This window comes from Corapipo altera, unplaced genomic scaffold, assembly GCF_003945725.1.
Source record: "Corapipo altera isolate COAL_440 unplaced genomic scaffold, ASM394572v1 22b, whole genome shotgun sequence".
Taxonomy (NCBI): Eukaryota; Metazoa; Chordata; class Aves; order Passeriformes; family Pipridae; genus Corapipo; species Corapipo altera.
The window spans coordinates 25046693-25072092 of NW_020884876.1; the positions used below are offsets into that span (position 1 = coordinate 25046693).

Below are 25400 nucleotides of genomic sequence, written 5' to 3' on the forward strand. Positions count from 1 at the left end.
GATTCGAGCTTTGCTTGTCTGTTCTCCAAGCTAGCTGGTTGTGAACTTGCTGAGAACAAGGTGATGTGTAAGGTGATAAGCTGGAGCTAATGCACTTTACTCTCCTCAAAGTTCATTTGTGTCTATGTGGAGTGCAGGCAGAGTGTATTCAGCCTGGGAAAGTCACAAACACAGCCTTTAAAGGATCCATCACTCTGAATGAAGTCTTTACTTAAAAGATGTTTGAAAATGCTAAGAGCTTTGTACAGGCACCAAAACACAGAGAGGCAATTAGTTACAAGAAAAACATATTACTGAAAATATTTTTCAGCATCCATGGACTGCATAAAACAAAGAGCCAACAAGAAGAATGAAATCAGTATCTAACTTTTCTTTCCTTATGAGATGCTGCAGCTGACTTGCTGCTTCCTTTTAGTGCTGTTTCAATGACTGGATAATGATTGAGCAACGACAGACTTAAAATGCTGACGGTGGGTGCTAGATGGAAGGTTAATAGAGGAAGAAATGGAAGCAGCTTTTCTTCCAAAATGATTATGTGGCACTGTTGCATCTGGCAAAATTGCTTTTTTTGGAGAGGACGCAATGTTTGATGGCTTTTCCAGTTTAATGGCAGACTTTCAAAGTATTAAAAGTAATGAGGTACATCTCATTAAAGAGGCAATGCGAAATGATTGGCATATGTCTGTCGTGGACGTACATATGGCTCTCATGAAGTAAGTGCTGTCTCTAGATCTTGGCAAATTCATTTTGCCAAGCTCAGAGTTGTCTTTGATTTGAGAACTTGTTTTTTTATCTTTGTTGCTACTGATGTTCCTCTAAGAAAGAGGGAGACTGAAAAAGGAGAAGAAAGCGCTTTGTATAAGCACCAAAAGTCAGATTCTGGTGTCTCTTTTTATAGTAGTGGTAACTTGTGGCAATGCCAGTGTGTTTGTCTGGATTCTCAATAACATAGATGCTCTTGCTGCTTGCTTAATGTGTGGTATACCGTGTCAGTTTTGTCACTTGTGTTTAAGGCTTTATTTAGCTGAATGGCAGTGTAGCAATGATAGGTCCAAGAGGTAGAAAATGCAACCTTTTGGTGAAGTTCAAAGTAAAGCTTCAAGGAGCATCGAATCTTTAGAGTAGAGCCTTGCCTGGAAGGAAGCTAGAGTACCTTCAGTCATTCTTTGTACTTGGTAGAGGTACAAAAGGGTAGAGGAGGATGTTGTATTGCCATAGCAGAACCAGAAAGCACAGGAAGAGATTGAGTGCCAAGACAGTCTTGGATTCCATTTGAATCTTTCTTCCTTTTAACCCGTTACAGAGTATGGTGGTAAGTGGAAACTGCTCCATTATTTTGCCCAGAACTTCTTTGCACCACTGCTGCCTGTGGCGTATGAAGACCAAGGTGTGTTGTACATTTACGGTGTCTCAGATCTTCATAGAGATCAGAAGCTGACTTTGAGGGTAAGTGACACCTCTCTCACCACCCTTGTGTGCCTCCTGCAAGAATGTGAGAAGCTGAAAGAGCACATTTTTTGCTTAACAAGCTTCAAGCTATGTTCAGACACAATGAGGTGCAACTCTAGTCTTTAATCTTCTTAGGGGCAACACTATCTTTTATTATAGTAGTGTGTACTGCTTCACAGAAGAAGGAATTAAGTGCTTTGCTTTCAGCCTGTAGGTACAAGCCTGAAATTAACTATTCTGTTGAAATCTTAAAGGGATTGATGATTAAATAGAACAAAATGTGAAAAATGGTACCTCACTACTTTAACAAAACTGTTCCTGGGGGTTAGAACTAGATTAACTGACTAAGCAGGGGCAGGAAAAAGGGATTGTACCACTGCTTATCGATACTCAAACTATACCACTTTGGGAAAAAGGACTGGATTATTTTCTGAAATATTGATAGAACATCAAGGTGTACATTAATTGCAAGGTCACTTATGCAGTGTTATCATTTTTCAATTGATTCCTTAAACTGTTTTCTGATAATGCTGTAGAAACTGGTAGGATTTTTTAGGAAGTATTTGGGCTGCTGAGTTGCCTTGTAGACCACAGTCTTCCTTTTCAACTTGTTACATTTTGTTGCTGTTAATCATGTGGCAACCAGATCCCAAATGAATTTAGGGACCATGTTGCACGATGACATATAACTCCTGGCATAAAGTGTGTCCCATGTGAAAACTCTAGTAAGGATGGAAAAACAGATCTGGAATGACTCACTAGTCATTTTGGAACTAATAGGATGAGTGTGTCAAGTCCTAGTTCACTGCTCTGTCTGGTGGATTTCCATGAATTTTAAGATTTCTAAGGTTGCTTATATATAGTAATATATGGTACAGAAAATGGTTGCAATTTCTGGATAGTTTGGACTAGAACTGCACTTAATGAAATTGTTTATTTCTGGTCTGAGTTATTCTAACAGACTTAAATTCAGATTTTCTGATAGCATCAGAAAATCATTGGCAGTAGGGTAGTTCTGATGAATACTGTATTTTGCACTTCAAGAAAATTTGGAACTTAACTTTCGAAAGGATTTAAGATCTGTTTCTGACTGCAGACTCCTGTTGAGGTAAAAAATAACCTAAAATTTATGAAATAAATAGCATTTTGTAATTCTCATTATGTACTTATCTTCCAAATTATGCCTTTTTTTAAAAAGTATGTTCATAATGCATGCATGATGTTTGGAAGTGTGTTTTGCTGTATTAATATAACTTTCATAGTCTCTTTTAAGGTGATGCAGCTTGCTTCTGTTTAATGGTGATTATGCAGAAACTCTAGCTTACCCAAGTTGAGTTACATCAGATAACACTGAGCAATCTTAAGAAAATCCTTTGCTTGACTTTTTTTAATCAAGGAGAGGAGGAAAGAGAGTCAACAAATTAGTCACTCACTAATTCCATTTCCCAGCACTCCCTTGGCAGAAATTGGCAATCCCCTCCTCTGGAGGAGCCTGGAGAAAACAAAAAGTCTTGCAGATCAAAAACAGCAACAGCTCTAGACTGTTTGAAATGGACTAACTGTTTTTAGAATGATCTAATTATTATGCCATATCTATTGTTTAAATCTTTATAGAGTTTCTTGCTAGGTGGAAATCAGCTGGTGCTGTCAGGAAAACATCTGTTAAAATGAGCAATCTGAAACCTAGGATGCTGCACTGTTTTCACAGATGTAGCTTTTCTTCTAAGGTTTGTGCTCTCTCAATGTGCTTCGATAGGTCGTTGTGCACACCTGGAGTTCTTTGGAGCCAGTATGCACCCTTGCCAAAGAAGGTGTGATTGTTAAAGCACAAAGTGCTGTGCCCATCTACAAGGAGTCCATAAGTGATGTTCTGGAAAGATGCAGAAATTGTACCAGGAAAAGCTGTGTTATCACTTTCTGTCTTGTGGGAGAAGATGGCCTCCAGAGTCCTACAAACCATTTCTTCCTTTCATCACTAAAGGATGCTGTAGGATTAGAAAAGACCCAGCTTAGTGTAAGCATCAATCATGCTAAATTACTGCTTTTGATTTTGCTAATCTTACTGGTTTGAGTGGTTTGCCTGCTATGCAGTGTCTGGTTCCACTGAATGTTCTTTCTCCTTACTTGTTCCTGTTATACCTTCCATGTTGAGTTCAAAATCAGATTTTTTTTTTTCTGTGTCACTATATGAATATCTAAATAAGACTGGTGGTTTGTTTGTTTTCATGTGTGTTTTTTGCCTGGGCTTTGTTCTTTTTCAAATAATGAAGTCTCCCTTTCATTTTTTAGACTGTCTTTCACCTGACTGCTGCAGCATTACTCCTTTCTTACTTTTTTGTCCCTAGATAGCAAAAAGCATCATGACAAGTGTTTTGGCTTGCAGGCAGTAATGTCACTATTAGGTGTTCCTAGTTCAGTTGAGTGTGGAGTGCGTTGTTGTCATGATATTTCCTCCAGAAAGGGTTCTGATTTGCGTAATAGTGATTATTTCTTAATAACTGACAAGTGTGTCAGTCTTCTGAACAGGCACAAAAAGCATCAGTGTTGTGTAACATTTAGTCAGTTTGGTGCTTTTCCTTAGATTTCTTCTCCCAGCAAGCTTGCTGTGTATAGAGGGAGCATGCATGCTCTGTGTGTGTACACACACACATTTTGTTAAGCCTCACTTCTTAGCATGTATGTCTTATTGCAAAATTCTTAATTGTCAGATTGGCAGGATGGAGACCTGTGCCTTCTCACATTTGGCTTTCAAACTGCAGCTTTGCTCTTTGGGACTAAACTAAACAAGGGTGGAATAGAGGTCTTTAATCTCTTTGAATCTGGACCAGAATAATTGCTTTACAAAAAGAAAATGGGCCAGATTTTCCCCTCTTATCTCTTTCATGGCAGTGCAGTCTGCCTCCTGCATATACAAAGGAAAGAAATCAGCCTGTTTTTATTTTTTTTCAGCTGGTGGCACAATCTGGAGTCTGAGTCATGCTGGTTTTTTTTTTTTTTTTTTTTTGGGTGACAACATCAATAATAAAAACTCTGCAACTGGAGCATCTTTGGGAAATTTCACTCCTTTGTCCCATAGCTGTGTTGTCTTTGCAGCACAGATAGCTAACAAGGATAAATTCAAAGTGGTCATCTTAGGAAAGTATGCAGCTATGATTAAAAACATTATTCTGTTTAGCAAGAAGCTGGTGCTTCTATACATAGTTACTAATAAGCTAGCTAAATTTTCAAATACATTGCTAATCCAAGAGCTACTGTTCATAGCATTGCTTTTAAAAAGCATAAAGACATTAGTGTTTCTTCAGGAAACATGAAATGCAAAGGATGTGTGCTTTTTGTTAAAAATGAAAAGCGTTGCTTTTCGTGTAACTGGAATGTGACATGTGCACTGAATATAATTTGTTTTCTGTTTATATATAGTTAGTAGGCATTTGGAAACTATGTTGCATAATATTTCATTATGGTGAATGGGGAGTGCTGCATGAAAATGAATCCTGGTTGGGATTTTAAGTCTCTCTGAGAGTAACTACTGGTAGAACTTGATATAAAACATTAAACTTTGTCCTGGTATTTTACAACTATTTTTTTTTATATTTTACTAAACACAGTATAAGGGCTTCACTGCCATGTTCCATTAAGATGAGATGACCTCCTGTGTTACTGTGATATTTTTTTTTACCATCTTTTGCTTCTGTGTATTTCTACCATGGATTTAATTGGAATGGCAATTTAGTAGTTGTGAATTGACTGGTTGAGTGAAGTGTTATGAAAGGACAAATCTCTTGCACATAGTACTTGTATCCTGTACTTACTGCAGTGAAAGTCAGATTACCATTTATTCAGTTATTTTCATAAGAAGATGGTAGAGTGATAACACTTTGGCATTCTTCCACCATCTGTAGTATTCTGTAGCAAGGCTGTAACAACATTTGCAGTTTTTGCATGATTCTTGCATATGAATCCTGTTGATTTCCAGAAGAGATTATTAATTTGGATCAAATGTGGTTGTTCAGTCTGTGTTATGGGCATGCAGCTCTTTTACTAGTTTGGGTGTGACTAGGGTCTTCTTTAACATGCATATTTTCTTTTATTTATTTATTTATTTATTTTCTCTTTCAGGTTTCTGTATCCAAACAAGATGATACTTATATATTTGTTCTTCAGACCACTGCAATTGCTCCTTTTGTTTCTCTGGATGTAGGGAGTATAAAAGGCAGATTTAGTGATAATGGTTTCCTTATGACTGAAAAGAAGAAAGTGGTTGTGTTTTATCCTTGGGAACCTACCAATGTTGAAGAACTAGAAAATTCACTAACCTTGACCTCTCTGTTGGATATTGTCTGAAAATACCTCGTTTCCTTCTAGTTATATAAACAGTGTAACGGGAGGAGAAGAAATATTAAAACGGGAGGAGAAGAAATATTAAAACAATTTTACTGAAGTTGAAGTGACATACAATTTGAGCCAACTGGAGAATATACTGTCTGTTCCTGTCATGTGTGAATTTTAACTGTTGGTTCAATGTAAAGATATCAGCAGCAAAGCTTACATATAATATATGTGGTGTCTTGAAAGTACATCCATCGTTTTTCTAGTTTCACTATGCTTTAAGTGGAAATTCATCTTAAGATAACAGCAGGGTATGCTAGGGAGTGGGGAGAAGGGCAGGGAATGCAGCTGGGACAACCTCCAGAAGTACGCCTCCAAGTTATTTGAACTATCTACATCCAGGTCAGGAGGACACTAGGCCTACCCTTTCAGATCTATGGCTGTCATCCATTAAGGTGGCCTGCCTGCCTCCTGCAAGGCATGAAACATGGGCTGTTAAGTCAGACATCAGGCAGATCTGTTCCCCTTTCTGAAAGAGGAATTCAGTACAAGACTTGTTTTCTGCTCTCTTTTTGTGCAAAATAAGCAACAGCCGTTGAGAGCTCTGCATTTAGCTTTGTCTATGCCCAGAGAGCTGCAGGTGCAGTCACGAACCTTTTGCTGCTGTGTGGGATCCCACATAATGTGCCATGTGAGAAAAGGAGTGGGGAGAAGAGTTAACCAAAGGTGCCAAGAGAAAGGAGGCAGTACAGAGAAGAAATGGTCATGTAAGAGAACCACAGAGGTACAAGTGACTGTTTTTTCTCTACTAAATGCAGGGTGCAGTGGCTGCTGTTCTCACTCAGACACTGCTGCACAGACATTCTGTTACCTCTTGACATTCCTCATGAGTGGTCCTGTGCTCCACACTGATCCTCCTCTCTTTCCAACAAATTAAAACCTCAACATTTTTCTTTCTATGGTTCCCCATAGAAGACACTTGACTCGTTATTACATCTGGTGGCACATTGAAATCCTTAGTTTATACAAGGTAATGGTGGTTCACCTTCCATTCTGTTTCCAACTACATTTTAAAATTTTAAGTTTTCTCATAGAAATGTCATCTCACTTTGGCATTTAATACAAAGAAAATAAGCTTGCTTCAGCATGGTGGACTACTGTAGCCTGTGGAGCTGAAAGCCTGAGGGTTTGACTGTCATGAAATCAAGACCACTGAGCTGCGCTGTGAGCAGGTTGCTAAACAGTGGGCTTGTCTGTCAGATGTGGTTTGAAATGCAGCTGGGATCTTGCTGGGGTTCTGCAAGAATCCCCTCACAGTCTGAGCAAGTATTAATTTTCCTGCAAAGCAGAATTGGCACCATAGTAGGTGGTGTTTGAAAAAGCTGTACTGGTGATGTCCATCTGTGTTGTAAAAGCACCAAGTAAGTGATATTTGCTGGTGGGGGTGGTCCTCGAGCTTGTGTGGGGTGAGTGGCTGTTCCACTGGACACTTAGAGACCTTGCACTGGGGGTTGTTTCTTGCAGCGACCGCAGTTTTAATGGGCAGAGAGATGAGCATGTTGATAAATCCTTGGTGATCTCTGGTGCTTTTGAATTGGGTGTTAACAAAAAAATTACACACTCCTGAGCAAAAGAAAGAACTTAAGGATGAAAGAGAAATGATAAATGGAAGTTGCTTACAAATTCTTTATTAGGTCAGCAAAACAACTAACTGCATTTGCATTGGAGGCTTTTTCTGATTCAACACTTGTTCTAGCTAAAAGAAGACATGAAAACAATAAAAATATGGAGGTGTATGTGCCAATGTTTATAGGTTATGCAAAATAAATAGAGAAAATTACAGTCATGAGTAAAACTTAACAGTTAGAAAATGCAGATATTGATAAAGGAGATTAAAAGTTATCTGAAAGGCATCCTGTGCCAACAATACAAAAAAAATTCTTCAGTTTTTTTGGTGTCCTGGCATCAAAGTGAAATCAAAGCAGCAATGGTGTCAATATAAGGTAAGGATGAAAAAATGTGGAAAAAATATGATTAATAAATACTGCTGCAGTATTTAGAAAAAGGGCAGTTTTTGTTGATGTCTTTCTCTTATGGAGAAATATTTCTTCCAGCCACATCTAGATAGAACTTCAAAATGGCATTTAATAGTGTTAAAGAAATAGAGCTTTGATAGATTCACTTGTTTAAAGACAGTCAAGAAGATTGTCTGGAGGTCAATGGTATTTGTTCTTGGTGCATCTCAGCATAGGAGTGAAGTTTGAGATATGTGGAAAAGAGCTTTTGGATTGCTAGAATTTGGATAACTGTGACCTTGTTTAGCCTGTCACAAATTTTAGGCAAAATCTTGAAAGAAATGATGTGGTATGTGATAAATAAATGTTGAAGTGGCTATGCAACTAATGTCTACCAGCACAGTTATGTAGAACAGCATTCTTTTATGTTTTTTTCCCCTGTTGCTTTCTGCAATTACCAGATTGATGTGAAAAGGTTCAGGCAATTTTTTTCGATTGCTGTTTTTGAAGGTCAGAAGCTCCCTAAGGAGTAGGTCCATTCTTTCTCACTGGAGAGCTTTAATTCAACACTAGGCACTGTTATGAAAGATTAGCAGTTGCTTAAGCCAAACACTCGAGCTCAAAACAGAATTTAATGGGGAAGGTTCACTTCCATTGTTGTCTTAATATCCTTAATACATCCTTTTGATTTCCTGCTGTTGTAGTAGGTGTGTATTTATAGAAGCTGTTCTCTGCCCCATGCAGCAGTGGCTGTAACTTGTGCTTTGGTTAACCATTTTGCCTTGGTACTTTTGCAGTTGCATACTGTGCTATACTTGGTTACATTGTTCTGCTGTTGTCTCAGATCAGGGCAAAGATAGGAAGGCAAGTGAAGAGAGATTCAGGGTACCCAGCACTCATATCAACACATCCATCTGTAGCCACCTGAGTGTTGTTGCAGCTCCTGGGCAGCACTTGTATTGCCAGTTCTGTCTGATGGGCAGGGGTTCAGGAGCAGGAGCACTGGGAGGAGCATGTGGTGAGTGTCATGGTGCTTGTCCTCAGTGCCATTAAATTATTGGTGGCAGCAGTAGAGGGGACTGGGCTCATCAGTGTTCTTTCAGGGTGGATCCTTGCTATGTTTTGTTCAAGGACCTGTGAGTTTACTTGTGCTGATGGCCTTTCTTTGCTCTCAGGCCCCCTCCTGGCTATTCTCCACTGACAGCAAAAGTTAGCAGCCAGAGTCCATTTCAGACATGACCAATGCCCTTCCAGAACAGAACTTGAGAGCAGGTTTGGGAAGAACACTGTATGGCATTGGCTGATTTGTTGTCCTAAAACTGGTCTCTGACAGAGATTTGGCTCTGAACCTATTCAGGACTTGCAAAGACCATTTTGAGCTTTATGGGGCACCTCTTTGTTGGTACTTTCTGCCACATGTGGAAGCCTTATTTTGCTCCAGTTTACTGGAGCATGTCCTTGGAAGCTTTTTCAAGTTCTTCTGCATCTTCTCCAGGAAAGAAGCATGCAAATGTATCTGAACGTTCCTCTCTAAGAAAGTGTTCATAGTTTGTCAGTCTTTGTTGTTACCTGTTGTTTGCATACCTTTTGACCTGGACAGTTTTTCTGGCTTAGAGGCACATCTTTTTACTGTACTTTTATTTCTATTAGTCCCCTTTTGGTTTTGGAGATGTGTAGCAGACACATTTTTCAGACTTGTAGCAGACACTTGTAGCAGTGTCAGGAGCAGAGAAACAGGCCAATGAATTTCTTATTCTTGGGACAGGACAGTTGGGTTTTGTAGCTTACAAACCAGTCTTTATATTGTCAGAATCACAGTTTTCTTTCTTACCCTCTGAGTTGTAAGTTAAGTCATCCAGGGACTTGTGGTTAGAATGTTTGACATGTTCCAGTCAAAGAATTTGGTCTACATAACTCTGCTTTCCAGTCAGATGTTACACAATAGTGAAATTAAAGTCCCAGTTTAGTTTAATTAGAGTGGAAAAACAAAGCTTAAGTAAAAAAAGGGCATTTTTCTGTAGAAGTAGAGTCAGTTAGTAGAGACCCATAAATACCTGGTTTGATTATTAGTGTGTATCATAGCCAAAATAAAAGGTGTCTCTGGTCTAGGTGACTACAGCAAAGGAAACGTGCTGCAGCATAAAGGGAAACAACACCCTGAGGTGTCAGGAGGAAGGCAGTGAACATGGCTGCTTGCCAGGACCTGTTCATGCAGCTCTGCTTTGGGAGTTGATCTTGAAATTTTTTGATGGGTTCTGTGAGTTCAAAGTGGTTCAGGATTGCTCTTTCTTTGCATAGCTTTTTTACTTTGAGGCTGGCTGGGTACCTGGTTGACTGTGGAGGGGAATGGCTGTGGTAGAACTACTGGCCTGTGGATTGAGCCAGGCTTTATGGCCTGGTGGGGAGCTGGGTAATCCAGAACAGAGCTCTAAGTAAGAAAGAGTCTGTTGAGCTGGTGACCTGCTGGGGAAGCAGCTCTTGTAAGATGGAGGAGCTGAAAGTTTCAATCCTGTTTCATGGTAGTGAGAAACCAAAACCTTAAATGCCAGCCTCTGATACCTCTTTGCAAACATTGCCATTGCCAGGCATTGCAGCTTCTCTGTCTTCTCCTGTTGTAGCAGTCCTCCTTTACCTGTTGTAAGTAAGCTAAATAGTAATACTTGGGCATGCTGGCCCTGTGATTCTGTCTTTCTAACTAACATGGACTATACCAGGGCTTAAGCTTCAGCCCATTTCCCCAACAGCTGTAAAGGAGTGATGCTGTGAGCCAGGCCTCAGGTGGTTTCCTATGAAAGAAATAGGGGAAATCTTCATCTCTTGTTATTCCGTGGTAGTGTTAGGGCGGTAGGAAGCTGTGGTTGGGTTGCCTAGTGTGAACACTGGTGAGGATCCAAGGGCAGCACATAAAGAAGCGGGCTCAATGTTTAGAACAGTGACGTGTTTTGTGTATCTAGCCATCTGTTACCCATCTGGAAGTACTCTGGGTACTTTGGTTTGTACTGTAGCGAAATATAGACTTTCTTCCCTGGGATGCTGAAGACAAGAAGATACTGAGGTGACTGCACATCTGAAAGAGAAGTGAGGCAGTTGTCATGCCCCTGTCTTTCTGGCAGGCGTTGTATTAGCTATCCCAGAGGCGTGATACTGCTCTGTGCCTGTGTTGGCTGACTCAGCTGGAATGTTGGCAAGTGCCGTGGTGGGGCACAGGTTAACAGGTGTTAAGTCTGTCACAAGTGTTTTCCCTTGCAGTATGTAATGAAGGCCACTGATTTGCTAGAGCTCCTCAGTATTGTAAATGAAGCAAGGGTGAACGGAAAGCTGAAAAATTGCTGCAGTGGTTGAGTTTAAATGAGGCCATTGGGAAACCTCTGCAGGCTTTAAATAATAACAGACATACTACAGCCTGGCTCTGAGCAGGACATCAGGCTGCTTCATAATGCTGAATGCAGGAAATCAACTCCTTGGTAATTAACTTGTGTTATCTTTTTCCTGTAGCTGTAGGAATCTTTGGAAGCCAGCAAAAGTGGGGACTGTGCCTTTGGTGGTTACTTTAGAACTGTTCTGTTCGAAGGGGTGATCATCCAGAAGAGCCAAAAGCTGTGGACTGTGGGTGAGTTATTGACCACTGCACCCTGAGCTAACAAATCGGCAGTACCATTCCTGTCACTTGGAGGGAGCAAGGACAGTGTTGGAAAAAAGCATTTTACTTGCCTAGACAAGGGAAAAAAAGAGGCTTTATACACCAGCACATGTAGGTAACATTCTTATCCTTCCTGCAGTCCACAAAATTTCAGAATGCTTCCTAGAACTTCCCACTACCACACTGATTTCCAAGTTTGTAAATACCCCCAAATATGATGCCAAGGAACTTACAGCTGTGGCAGCCAATCTAAAATCAAGGGCAATTTAACTTTCTGAATAATCCATTTTACATCAAATGTAAAGAAGATCCGTAGTGATCTGTTGTCACAACTTTTGCTGCATTCCACAAGTTTCTGATGTTTATTACTGCAGTACAGTAGCAAAATAGTGGAGCAGGCTCCATTCCACTGCAAATGTAGATTAAGTTTAGAATTATTTCAGATTTTGATCCTCACTGTAAGTAAGTTAAAATTTAATACTAAACTGGACTGAGAATGCCCGAAGTTTACATTTCAGGGGGGAAAAAAGCTTAATTACATAATCTTTCTTATTTTCATACTGAACCATTTGAATATTTCAAGTGTTGCAGGTAAATCGGTGCAGTTACTGTCAAAGTGAGAAGAAGCTTGATTAGCACTCAAAAGAACAAACCCATGAAATCAGCTTTTAAGGATCAGTTTGAGGTTGCTGATTAATGATCTTTGCTCATACCTTCAACCTCAGTGCTTTAATTGCTAATGGAAATAGGCACCAGGCTGCTTGCAGTGCGATGCAGCGCACAAGAAGAGCCCACTGTGGAATAGGCCTAGTCAGAACTGCTCATTCAGCCACAGTGCAGAGACACCCTGCTCTTGAGTTTGACACGTTGTTGGGTGTTTCTTATTGTTTCTGCACATATCTTAAAAAAACCCAAATTTATTCCTGACTTTTGAGAACTTAGTGAATACCCTTCTCAGTTTTGTTTCCTCAGAGTAACACGGAATAGAATGGGGACAACATCCTGTGCTACAATGTGTAGTGAGGTCCTCATGTTAACTTGCTGTGCTGAACGAAACCATTAAGCCTAAGTTACACCATTACTACTCTGTGAGAAAGGTTTCCCTCTATAAGCCAGGTGTAGACAGGAGCTCTCAGGCAGCTGATTTCTGGATTCTTGCAGGACTGTAGCTGTAGTATATGCTATCACACTTGTGAAATAGGAATGGCACTACCTTTCTTGGCAAGGAGGTGTAAGGATGAATATCTGTTTGAGGAGAGCAGATAGGATGATGTGGTCGATAAATACATCTTGACAGTTACCTGATGTGAACACATTTGTTTTAAATGTTCAAGACTTGTCTGTGTCACTTACACTGTCTCTTGCTAAGCCTCATTCCTCTGTATGTATGATGCTTTCATCCTCACACCTGCAAGGAGCCTGACCTTCTTCCAGGTGCCATCAGTGCAGGAATCAGTGTGCCCTGTACAGGATGACCACTACTAGTAAGAAAAAAGGTCAAGCAGAAGGGCACAGTTGTGTGTTTTAGTGTTTTAACTGAGCTGCTTGCAATAAGCACTGGGCTCTCCAGCAGGTTTGCTCTGCCAAATGGAACTACACCAGACACAAATGTCTCCTAGTAGATGTCCTGCCACTTTCTGTAGTGTGTCCTACACTAGTAGTGTGTTCTACCTCCTCCTCTTGCCTAGTTTTATCAGACTGTGTGGAAGATGGAGAGGGTTGATACAGATGGGAAAAGTTATCCTATCATGTGACTCAGCTGTAGAAATTTAGTGTTCCAGTTTGAATTACTGAGAACGCTTTTTAAATTAAGCTTTTTTCTATTTCTAAACAAAGAGGGGAAAAAAATAAAAGGACTAAAGTGTCTTTTGTTAAATATACTGAAACTGAGATGCTGCAAGGAAAAAAGCTGCCAGACTGCCATTTAAAGCACTTCAATACACAGGGCCTAGGGGACCTGCTGTTCATTGCATGATCACTAACCGGATGAATAGCTATTATACAGCATTTGGTCATTAAGTGCTTAAGGAAATATAGGCCCAGGTGTCTTCTGGTGGTTTAAAAGCAGAGCTGGTCAGAACTGAGGCTAAAAAGCGTGAATCAACAGTCAGGGTGCACTGGTGACCTGTAGGATTGTAGAAACCTCAGTAAAAATCTCTGCCAGCTCCCTAAGTTGGACAGCAGCTCATCTGGGGTTCAGAAAGCCCCTCCACCCTCAGAATATGAGAACCTTTGCCTGTTTCTATTAGACAAGTACATTAATTGAACAAAAATCCTTATGCCTTAGATGCTGCATATGCAGGTTACACATACAATAACTGAAAGAAAGAATGGCATTTTTACTATTATTCATTTCCCTGAAAGTAATTAAAATAGTAATTCAGCTGGATATAAAATTAGTTCACAAGGTTTTTTCATTACTCATGGTTTAATTCATTACAGCAACTACTGCTCTAAATGTAGCCATTCTCAAGGTTTATCTTCATTCATTTTCTCAGGAGTGACACCCAGGTTACTGAAGACTGAATTGAGCCAAGAGCAACCCTGTCAAATCTCCATCTTTGTGCCACGAAAACTGGCTACAAGTGAGTGACAATGGTACAATTGTCACTGCTGCTTGCTTTTTCATCATGAAATCTGATACCTGCTCTGTACTTTTAGTTGTGCCAACATCAGTAACAGTTACACTCACTATCTCAGAATTCATGTGAAACAAGAAACACTGCTCATGAGCACAGTTATTACAGGAGTTTCTAGATAGCCTAAAGGAGAACTGTCTCATCAGAGTTTTGCTGAGACACTAAATAGTTGGTTTCAGTGTAAATGAACACTCTGCTGCCATAATTATGAGAACTGAAGCAAGGCAGAGGCTTTAATTCCAAAGCACAAAGCACAGCTGCTTAGCAGTTGCTGATGCTCCTGCTCTCCCACCAAAAAAGATGCCTCAAGCTTTAAGACGGGTGGCTTGCAACCCTTTATTTATTTTAGTATTTGGAAATCAGCATGCTCTTGTATCAATGACTAAAACTGAAATGCTAAATCTTCAATAACTCTACTTGAAAGATATGGAAAAATCACAGCAACCATAGACAAGAGAATTAATTTTAGGGTTTTATTATAAAAGTAAAATAAAAATAAGCATTTAAAAAGCCCACTTTGTCAAACAGGAACAGATATAAAAAAACTATTTACAAGTAGGAAAATGCCAAACTGGAAAAAGATTTTGAATAAGAGGCACCAAAGTGAAATTTAAATACATTATTTGAAATATACAAGATTCTTTTTTTTAGGATTTTCTTTGTTTCTCTGAATTGTCACTGTTACGATTAATGATTTTTCTTTGCCAGCTATATTAGGAGCTTTTTTTGTGCAACTGTGCTGCAAAAATTATGAAGAGACCGGCTAGAAACTGCATCCTTTGATTGCTCTGTGTGCCTTACCTCTTTTTTGAGTTCATAGTATGCTTTAAGGAGTGACTTTCATCTGTAAAAGAAAATCCTCACAACCCAGAAAAGCTCAGTCAGTCTTTCATAGCATCCAGTCCTGTGTATTAATATGGCAGGAGAGCCCTGGTTATTGTATATGGCTTGTAAATGAATAAAATTAAATGTACTTGAGGAAGGAAGCAGTGCCTAGGAGTTGCATGCTGAAGTTGCCATTGCTTCTGGTTCGGGTGGGATTCTTCCAGTGCACTTTTGGTTGTGAATTCACTTCCCTCTGACCAGGACGATGTAATTTTTAATGTTGCATTTGTTCCTGTAACTGCATATTGCTAATTGAACATTACTATTTGGCTATATAATTGCTTTGGACTGAACTTTCATGTCCGTAGCCCAGGGCCATTTTGCTCAGTGTTAGTGATGACTTGCTGTTCAGAGAGTCTGAATAAGTAAAACTCAGTTTGCGGAACGAGGTCTCCACACCGCTGTCACACGTGCTTTCATTGTCTTGAAATTTGCTGTTATAAAGCTCACCTGAGGGAGAGAGAAAAAGGAAATATGTTATTCTTTGTGTGGCTTGAGTAATGCTGCTTTCAGAAAAGTCTAAGGAATGCAAACCAACAGGGTCAAAGCTCTTCTATAGGAAAATGATTCTAATATGAGGTATTATTTTAGGAAAAGCTGTGCTGAATGTTTTCAGGCCACCAAAGCATGTGATCTGACATATTGCTGGCAGAGATCAGCTTGCAGTTGGAGCTTGGATGGGATGAGAAGCCTGGTGCTCTGCTGACACTAATGTTGTCACTGCACATTGGTCAGGACTCTGCCCTGGTGTCAAAAATTTCTCTGTTTCTCAGATTCAGGCTCTGAGCAAATGTACAGCTCCAGGATGAGGCTCATGTTATTTTAACTTAACTTACAGATTTCTTTTTGAGACAAATATTTGAACAATTTTCATCTAGTAAGTGAACCTGATATACGAACAAGTCAGCAGCAGCCATCACCTGTGCACTATTCACAAAAGGAGTGCCTGACTGCGAGGGATCAGTGTCCAAGCTGAAGGTATGATATGGGATCAGTGTGACTATAACAGTGGTTGGCATATTAGAGTTCAATCTTATTTTTCTAAACAAACACCTTAAAATAAACGATGTGATGCAGTCCATTCCTGTTGTAAAGGAGCAGAACCCCTCTTACCCTTCAAGATTAATCTAAAGGCGTAATATGTGTACAAGCACATTTTGGGTAGGTGTGAAGGTTCTTTCCATGACTGAAAAAACTGTTCTCTAGAGAGTAAACTGGCTACATTTGGCTACTAGAATGGAGTGACCGTGGTTTTCCTTTTCTTCCCTTTCCAGAAATATCTACAGTATTTTCACGTACAGGCAGCATTACTGGTGTTTTAACAGTAAAAAACAAATTTTTTTTTTTACTTAAAATGGCCAGGCAATGACTGAACATCCCTGATGACTTACTGACTTCTCACAACATCTGTTTTTGTGTTAGTAGAGTCTCTTGCCCAGAAACACTGTAGGATGCTCAGAACTCAACTGGACATGACATGGACAAACCCATGTAAATATTTATACTGGCCCTGCTCTGAGCAGGTAGTTGACAGCAGGACTGCTTGTGGTCCTGTGTAATCTCTGCCTACAGAATACTGGGACATTTTGGAGTGCTACACACTGTAGAAAGAGATATTTAATACCAAAGTCTTATTGAGAAGTTTATGTGCCCAAAACATTTTTGTGTATCTGTATATGAGGGGGGAGAAAAAAGTCAAAAGCTAATGGCACTTGTACATGCCTGGGAAATCATTGCCTAGTTTATCTTTTGAAACTTATTCTCAGTACATTCATGGCATTACCATCAGCAAATAGTAAGTGTCTGGTTTTAGAAAAGGGAGGCAGTATATTCAATACTGTGATGCAGGCATGCTGATTCAAATGGTCCATTTTTCCTCTCTCTTCTAGGCCTAGCAAATATCTATGACAAGAAAGTCACGCTGCAGTAAAATATTTCTGAAGCAGGTAGGCAGCTGAGGCATTGTGTGTAAGGAAATATAAAATCTATCATCAGTCCAAGGTGGGGTGGGGAGGGAGAATTGAGAAAAACATCTTAAATAAAGCTCTTTATATTTTGTTGTCAATTTTACCTGTCTCTCCACTTGCAAAGGTGAGTGGTGATGACGACGGAAGAGCTTTTGCTGTACTCTTCTCCAGGTGAGATGGACTGTGTGAGATGGACAGTGCTTCCTGAATGACTTCAATGGCTTCTGTGTGATTCATCTGTCTCAAAGCAGCGATCAACTCCTGAACTGTACCACCAGAGACCTAAGAGAGAAGACACCAGATGCTCACCATCATCCAGGCTGGTTAGAACTGAAGGGCTCCTCACTGTCCAGGAGGACAGTGTTCTCTACACGTCTGAATGTTCTTGATAACTTGTTACAGCCACATTACCTCATAGTTATCTAGCAGAGTTTTCGATGGAGAAGGGCTCAACCTGAAGGCATTATTAAGTATGCCAAGACCCAGTTTTTGTGCTAGAGTGGACCAGTTTTTGGTAGGATCAGGCAATTCCAATAGTTTGTAAAGCTGCATCTTGGAACTTTCATTCAGCTCTCTCAAGTTTCCTGGGGAACAGAGAAATATGTTAGTTTATTATTTGCAGAAATCACGCACCAGTTCATTTCTAAGCAGAAACAAAACTAAACTGAAGAGTATATTAGCGTCCAGTCCCAGTGTTTATAAATGTATTGCTGTAATATTGAAAATGTACTCCTTTGTGTCCTTATGACTTCTTAAGGGAATTGTGCTCATTCTGTGAGCAAGTGGCTGGGAGGGTACCTCTTCTCCCTCACCAGTTCAGTTACAAGCTATACCAGGGCAATGTCTTCTGCCACTATGGTCTGAGAATTCAATTAGTAGAGGGATATTGTCAAGTCTTTATAGATGTTACCTCGTGTCAGCAACTCCTCTGAAACCTCTGTTGACTGGTAGGGTTTCCCATTTAATATGTCGTACACCTAAGAGAATATATCAAATTCAGTATTTAGCAGAAACCTTGTTAGTATCCATTATCTTGACAAGTCTCAGCAGTATTGTACCTAATTCCATCTGTAAATCAGCATTTTTTCCTCTCTGAGGTTCAGTAGTCTGTTAAGTGGAGCTTTCTTCCAATGTTATTTCATTGTGGGAGTTTTGTGGCTGAATTAGTTTAATTTTTGATGGCAAATTAGTTGCTTGTCACCACTGAAATAACTGTGGATGCAGTGAAAGGAGCTGGCTAAGAGATCTGAACTGTCCTTGATGATTAGAAATAAAAACAGAAAAAACCCCACCAAACAGCAAAAACAGACTACCTACCTCACAGTTGGCTGCCATATCCAGTGGTGTTGTTCCAGGCACAATCCCTTCATCATCATCTTCAGCATCTTTCACATCATCTAGATCAAACAATGGCTCAAAGTTCTCAATGTGAGGATTTGCACCTGGAAAACAAGTGTGCAAAAAAAAAAAGAAAGAAAAAAGGCTTCGAGTTGCTTTTCAACAATATTTAAAATATGCATTCTAATTTCTGAATGGCAAAACAGCTAATTTATTTACTCCAGCTAAATGATATTTTATATTAAGCCAGCAAATAACTCTTTTTAAAATTACATTTAAATGCTGTCACATCTCTGTGTAGTGCTACTCTCCAATATAAAGAGGGGGAAAAATGTTCCAATAAATATTCAAATCTAATTCTTCTAAAGTGACCTAAAATAGGAAACAGTAACAAGCTCATGTTTCAGTGATGGGGTTATTTTTATTTCTAAAGCAGTCTAACACTTATCCCAGCTATAACAAGGTCTCTTCTCCACTTCTTCAGCTATAAAAGCTACACAAGAAATATTCAAAAAATTTCCAAGAGTGCTCAAGAGATTTTTCTTGACCAACATAATTTGCCTTTTTAGCCATTAGATGGTGCTGAAGAGTGGTTAGTATAGCACCTCTAAGTCGGACTTTCTGAGGAAATTCAGACCTTCAGGCCTTTAACATCTGACTTCCTCCACTCATTAAAGTTCATGGGCACATTCTTTTCTGCTTGCAGCCTTCTAACTTGAATTTTCATCACTGTGAAAGAGAACTCTCCAGCAAAGATCTATTTTCATACCTGCTGCTTTGAGAACTGCTGTCAGTTTTGTAGAGCCCCTTCCAGCTGCTATGTGAAGTGGAGTCGTCCCATCATATGTAGTGCTGTCCACATCTGCATCACCCTAGGTTTTTATTGAATGACAAAAAGAAAAGAAATCTATACAATAGAGCTACAGAGGCTCATGTCTGCATAAGCATGGCAAGCACTTTCCACGCCTGTTTGCATAAAAACTAATGTCTGAAAAGAAATAATTAGAGAGTAACTACAACTGTCTGCATGGAGGAGCAGATGGTTGTGGTGTGCTCCAGGGTTACAGCAGGAGGCACAGTGTATATCCAAATAGGCCAGGTACATTAAAGCCACTTTACATCCCATGTAATGGTTCTGCCGTGTGATTACCCTTGGCCTTTGGAGTGTGAATGGTGTGCACAGAAATCTGCCTTCCTGCTGCTCTTCAGAAAAGCAGCCAGGCTGGTGGCACATCCATACACCAACGCCAAGGAGAGCTACAGCAGCAGGAGGTGTGTAGAATTAAGGATCAAGGTGTTAAAAAGATGAGACAAATACTTATAGATATGCACAACTCCATCTCTATGCACATCTCTCTATACACATTCAACTACACACAGAAGTAGTGATAAACTTGTTCATGAATAAGTTCATTGGCTGCCAGGATTACTCAGTGCAAATTAAACATGGCATATGCAGTCAGGTCAGGGTCACTGCAAATTCCTCAGCTTGTCCAAAAGATTCACCAGCAGTGCTGAACAAAACCATGAATAACATTACCAATAATTTTGCCATTATGCTAATTTAAGTAATCTAGTCGATAAACAGGAACCCCCCTTTCTGTTCCTCTGAAGCACTGAAGGAGTGTCCAGAGTATTTAAATATATAGTTGGAAAGACCTGGAAGAAAGAAATTCTGCCCTTACCTCAAGCAAAAGGCAGCCTGCCAAAGGGATGTTCTCTTGTTCAACAGCCAAATGCAATGCAGTTCGTCCAGATTTTTGTTCCTGAGAATTGACATTAACTCCAGCAGCAATCAGCTGTTTGAGGCAGGACATACTGTTTGCCATCACTACCATGTGAATTGCACTGAGACCTACACGAAATAAATCCCAACCATTGATATTGTGCATGTGTCCATTTGCATTAATATTTGAAAAATTCAGAAAAGTCAGAGTAATGAGTTTTGAAATGTCCGCATCTATGAGAATTGTAAAATAAGTTAGAGTTTCTGTAGTTATCTGAGCAGAAGTAACATATTTTGCCTGCTTATGCCCTAAAAGATGATAGAATCATAGAATTGTTTGGGTTGGAAAGGACTTCAAAGATCATCTAGTTCCACCCACCTCCTGCTGTGGGGAGGGACACCTCCCCCAGATGAGGTTGCCCAAAGCTGCTTCCAACCTGGCCATCTGGGCCAGGGATGAGGCATCCACAGCTTCTCTGGGCAACCTGTTCCACTGCCTCACCACCCTCATAGTAAAGAATGTTTTCCTCATATCTAATCTAAACCTACCCTTCATCAGTTTGAGACCATTCTCCCTTGTCCTGTCACTACACGCTCTTGTAAAAAGTCCCTCTCCAGCTTTCCTATAGGTTCCCTTTAAAAGGCACTGGGAGGCTGCAATGAGGCCTCCCTGGAGCCTGCTCCTCTCCAAGCTGAACAGCCCCAGCTCTCTCAGCCTGTCTGCAGTGGAGAGGTGCTCCAGCCCCCTGAGCATCTTCATGGCCTCCCCTGGACCCACTTTAACAAGCCTGTGTCCTTTGTATGCTGGGGGTCCCAGAGCCTAAAGTAGCACTCTAGGTGGAGGCTCAGGATCACGTTAATGATGTTAATAAAAATGTTCTTTGTGCATAAATTGGAACTAGTTGTGCTAATGGTGGTGAGTCAAAACCACGCAAGAAAAAGAACCCCAGCAGACTACAAGGTGGAACAGAAGGCAGGAACTACAGAGCTCACCTAGAGCATCTCTTTGCCTCAAGAGAGAGTAGCCTTAAAAATAAAACCTGCATCTTGGTGCTAAACAAGTATGTACCCCACACTGGCCCCATCTGCTACTGAACATCTCTTCTAGAAACAGTCTTGGGGAATAACTGGTATATTTTAATATCATCCTCCTGTAAGGTCACACTGCCTTACCATCTCAAGATTACCTGCACTAGATCACAAAACCTTGTATTTAAAAAATCAACCAACCAAACAATATCCAACCAAATAAAAAATTCTTTCTCTCTGAGGAACTTAACACCGTTTTTTGAATCCCATAATGACATTTTTAGGTCAGAAATTTTACAATCTATAGAGGAAGAGTACTACTAAATTCAAATCCCCCATGCCAATGAAAAATGGGAGAATTGTCTCTTTGTGGTTAATTTGTAGGGTCTAATTCTGTATGGTCACGAAGTACCACATACAAAACTCAACACTGGTCCAGAACCTATTTTTGAGGGGATTCATTCACTAGAAAAGAGGAAACATTTTCTTCTAGGAGGGTTTTTTTTTTTTAAAAAAACAGTGGTGGCATAAGGTATCTTGGAAGGAACACAGTGCTTGAAGTTTTGTGAGATTGAAGAGAATACAGAGTAACAAAAATTCAAATCCATACTATGTCATGTGGCCATTACATCTTTCTGTTCTGTATAACCAGAAAACCAACACATCTGTGTTCTCTTATCTGTGCCTGCAAACATATGCAAAATGAGGAAAGATGCTAATTTCAAGGTCTGTATCTACCTGTGTAGAGTCATGGTGTTGGCAGGGGCAGGAATTGGGTCGTGTTTGTCTAGTAGCTAAGTGTAACATAGAGCCCTTATCTTTCCATACCTTCACCATTGGAAAGGTTGACCATCGGAGATATCTTCTCATGCCTGAGGAGCAGACTCAAGATCTTGTCATCTCCTTCGGTAGCAGCTAAATGTAAGACAGAATTACCATGGCGATCCAAGAGGCTGACATCTGCTCCAGCCCTCAGCAAGTCTTCTACCACCTCTGCCTGCTTTGTGATTACTGCCAGGTGCAAGGGGGTCTAGAAGAGACAGAAGCAAGCCACGAGAAGATAAGCAACAGCTACATCACTTCTACAGCAATCTCTGAAACCCATAAAGGCTCCTAGTGTGAGAAGATGTTATACCACTCCAAAGCTAACAGAAACTAAAAGCTTGCATATGTGTACATTCTCTTCTACTGAATACTACAAATAGAGTTTCTACTTACTGGAAATAAAAGCTGCCTTGCCAGTGTCAGCAGTTGGACTTTGGGAGGAACAAAGATGTTGCCTACTCTATAAGCCAGGGCACTGACCTGGCTATTTGAGCATTGCAGTGTAAGGGACTTGGGAAATGAGATAATCCCTGCACCCCCCAGACACTGTAACCCTGCTTCCAGCTGCCCCATCACCAAGTTCATGCCATGGTTGGAGCACACGCACTTTCCAGGCCCTGCTCAGATCTGCCTTTACCACTGAACCATGCTCTCAATTTTGCTCCTGAATCAGAGGTTTGCAGCCATGGGCTTAGAAGCTCCTTATCCCTCAAAATGGCTGCACAGGAGTTAGTGAACATACTCAGAGTTGCATGTATTTAAACAGTAAGCATTCTAGTAAGGCTTGGGAAATCATATTTCCAATATTAAAATAATCTAAAAATTACACAAGAGTCCATCTCCAGATAATTATATTTATATTAACAGAGGACTATTAAAACAAAAAAGACTAATTCCAGCTTTGCACAATAAGCTTGTGTTTGTCAATAGATTTGTCAACACATTTGCAATTAATTACTGCATCTATACGGTACACGTACAATTCAGCTTTCAGAATATCTGTACAGAAGGAAAATTCTAGCCCAAGCCTACATTCTCTCCCATCACTGGTTTAAGGTATAAGTTGAAGGAAGGAAGAGCTGTAAAGGTCCTGGTAGTCAGGGATTTATTTCATGTGTGGAGTACAGCTCTGCTTCTGGTTTCTGTTAAACAGAGGGCACAGAATTCAATTCAGAATCTTCTGCTTGCTTTGATCAGCCTCCACTTTTCAAACTTGCCTTATATGAACACAAAAATGAAATGTGAGAGAAAACAAAGGAGTCAAACCTTCTGGGACTATCTGTATAGAAAAAAAAAACCCAGCCTCTACTGTTGACAGCAAAACAAACGACACAAGTGTCAGAGTGCTGCTGTGTAATGTCCAGCTGGTTACCTGTGCGACAGCCAAATGGTGCACACAATCTCTTTAGAAGAGATTCCTTTTCAGGCAGGTTCCCACAGCTCTTTTTAAAACCTGAGTTACAATACAAACAGCTCAGACTCTGTCACACATGAAGCTGAGGAGACAGAATTGTGCCTGGCAGTTAAGAGTTCTTTTCCTCCAAGGTAAAAGACATGGAAACGGGCTTATTTTTTTGGTTTTACTATAATACGAATCCAGAAATAAAAAGGGAAATCTTTGGTGCTCATGTGATGGACACAAATACAATCTGGGCTGTAGGAAGGGAATAGGTTACTATGGCTTCACGTGCCTATAGATAACTGATGATGCAGCAACTGGCTCATGATCCCGAATTAACCTACATTAAAAGGTCAAAAGAGCCCAGAGCTGGCACAGTGTAATCCATACCGCTGATTTAGGAACAGAGAAGCCAAATACTGAAGACATGAACTGAAGAATTTACCATTTTTGGCCTATTCTGCAATTAACCCATGGAGACACTTCTGTTAACATCAAGGGGAGTTATGGACTAAACTTATTAAAACAGGTTCTCGTTCCTCCACCACCTTACAATATGTCACTGTGTTTCTAAACTTGTTTGAATTGTCAGATCTCGTCTCTTTCCCACAGAAGCAATTTCTCTTTTACTGGCTAGACAATCAGCAACACTTGTACCACCACAACTGCCCACCTGATAGAGGTCATTTCTCATGTTAATGATGTCATTGTAATTCAAATCTGGCATCACTTCCAAGAGGTTTTTCACCAGCTCACTATGAAGGTGGATAATTGCTAAATGAAGGACACTGAAACAAACAAAAAGCAGATTAACAAATTCAGACTGTTTTCAAATTTATTATAAAAATTTCAAGGCTTTGCTGTAGATCTGACTGAATTCTGACATAAACACTTGACTATTAGAGGTAATGATTCCAGCACTAAATATTAGCACTTAAAATGAGCCCCAACATTAAAAAACTCAGAATAGCTTTTGCCGGCCCTGAGCATAACTTTACTTCTAGTCTAATATACAAAATTAGTAACACAAAACAATTGCTTCAGAAAATCCCCAGATTCTTTGCTCATTTGTTTTTTTTTATATTTTGAATTATGCAGCAGATGAACACCTCTCACTGTCAAAAGCTTCCTGCAGAATTTCCACAGGCCCCTCTGCCTCCAAAGCAGATTTTCCCTTGGGGTTTCCCCAGCCAGATCTGTGGGTTTTCCTTTCCTTCACTTTCAAACAGAAAACTGACTAAGGACTCAGGCCTGGTGACTAACAACCACAAGGTTTGCAGCAGTGGCCACAGACGTCATGCCAACAAAAACCCCTGCTTCGGGACATCAGTGACTGTGTAGTGAGACACTTCTACTGGGTTAATGCAATGGCCTTTCCAGTGCTCTTCTCCAGAGCAGGTCCCTCACCATCAGCCAGAGTAGCAAAATGACACCAAGAAAAAAGCAGGGTTTGAATCCCATCACCCCTGTCTGACAGAGCTCTCTATTTCTTGTTCCCTTGAGACTTCATTTGGAAGTCATGCTCTTTGTTTTTAAACATATCCTGCCAAGCTCTTCTTTAGCAGGTGCTGGCCAGCTTCTAGTCTCATCTGTTTAGCATATTGCTGCTGACACACGATATCAACATGGGACATGTGCTGTGTCTGTTATGCTGCTCCAGAAATACCTGAATAGTCTCAGATTTACACTTTCATCAGAAAAATAAAAAGTTCCGTGCCATTCAGGGCATAGAGTGATCTTGAAATTGAGACTGAGAGCACTCAAAACCAGAAGATAATTTAACAAAGGAAAAAATATAATTTACAAACCAAATTCAACCCTGCAGGGCCCTTTTCATTGGTTCTAGACACTGCCATAGGCAGTACCATGGCACTTTACCTCCAAGTCTCCTGTGCTGTTCAAACAGACCCACCATTACTGGAAAAGAGCTGTTCCTCTGCTCTCTGGGAGATACTTCTTACTATGTTGACATTTTATTTCCAAATCTCACTTCAGAAACACATATGCTCTTCTACTGCTTTTAATTCTCTTTTCTGCAGCAAGTATTTTAATTTTATCCTGCCTCTACATGTGATACTGTAAAGACACGCTGAACAGACCACAAAAGGGCAGTCAGTTCTATTTCTTAAACAGTCCTACATGAAAACATGCATTTCTGCATC

General features: G+C 40.2%; 2 protein-coding genes and 2 long non-coding RNA genes across 11 annotated transcripts in view; 3 read left to right on the plus strand and 1 right to left on the minus strand.

Moving 5' to 3' along the window:
* MANBA (mannosidase beta) overlaps positions 1 to 6023 on the plus strand; it is a 47221-nt gene extending 41198 nt beyond the window's left edge. For both annotated transcript variants that reach the window (XM_027635795.1, XM_027635796.1), the window contains exons 15-17: positions 1304 to 1446; positions 3206 to 3463; positions 5566 to 6023. In XM_027635795.1, coding sequence (XP_027491596.1) covers positions 1304 to 1446; positions 3206 to 3463; positions 5566 to 5790 — 626 coding nt within the window. In that variant the 3' untranslated portion in view covers positions 5791 to 6023. The remainder of the gene's footprint in view (positions 1 to 1303; positions 1447 to 3205; positions 3464 to 5565) is intronic.
* Positions 6024 to 6094: 71 nt separating this feature from the next.
* Positions 6095 to 14887, plus strand: LOC113943675. 3 transcript variants are annotated; one of them, XR_003526407.1, is made up of 4 exons: positions 6095 to 7196; positions 11286 to 11400; positions 13929 to 14015; positions 14778 to 14887. It is a non-coding gene; the product is annotated as an uncharacterized LOC113943675 (long non-coding RNA). The 3 variants fall into 3 exon arrangements; XR_003526408.1 differs by lacking the exon at positions 6095 to 7196 and adding an exon at positions 7218 to 7778; XR_003526406.1 differs by lacking the exon at positions 6095 to 7196 and having other exon boundaries at positions 8828 to 11400.
* Positions 14720 to 25400, minus strand: part of NFKB1 (nuclear factor kappa B subunit 1) — a 55721-nt gene continuing 45040 nt past the window's right edge. For 4 of the 5 annotated variants that reach the window (XM_027635792.1, XM_027635790.1, XM_027635794.1 and 1 more), the window contains 9 exons: positions 23912 to 24026; positions 21843 to 22044; positions 19945 to 20114; positions 19029 to 19131; positions 18239 to 18363; positions 17832 to 17898; positions 17333 to 17505; positions 17026 to 17203; positions 14720 to 15404 (listed from right to left, as the gene is read on the minus strand). In XM_027635792.1, coding sequence (XP_027491593.1) covers positions 15217 to 15404; positions 17026 to 17203; positions 17333 to 17505; positions 17832 to 17898; positions 18239 to 18363; positions 19029 to 19131; positions 19945 to 20114; positions 21843 to 22044; positions 23912 to 24026 — 1321 coding nt within the window. In that variant the 3' untranslated portion in view covers positions 14720 to 15216. The remainder of the gene's footprint in view (positions 15405 to 17025; positions 17204 to 17332; positions 17506 to 17831; positions 17899 to 18238; positions 18364 to 19028; positions 19132 to 19944; positions 20115 to 21842; positions 22045 to 23911; positions 24027 to 25400) is intronic. The other variant, XM_027635793.1, reaches the window with a different exon arrangement.
* Positions 15400 to 17650, plus strand: LOC113943676. Its single transcript, XR_003526409.1, has 3 exons — positions 15400 to 16115; positions 16844 to 16922; positions 17093 to 17650. It is a non-coding gene; the product is annotated as an uncharacterized LOC113943676 (long non-coding RNA).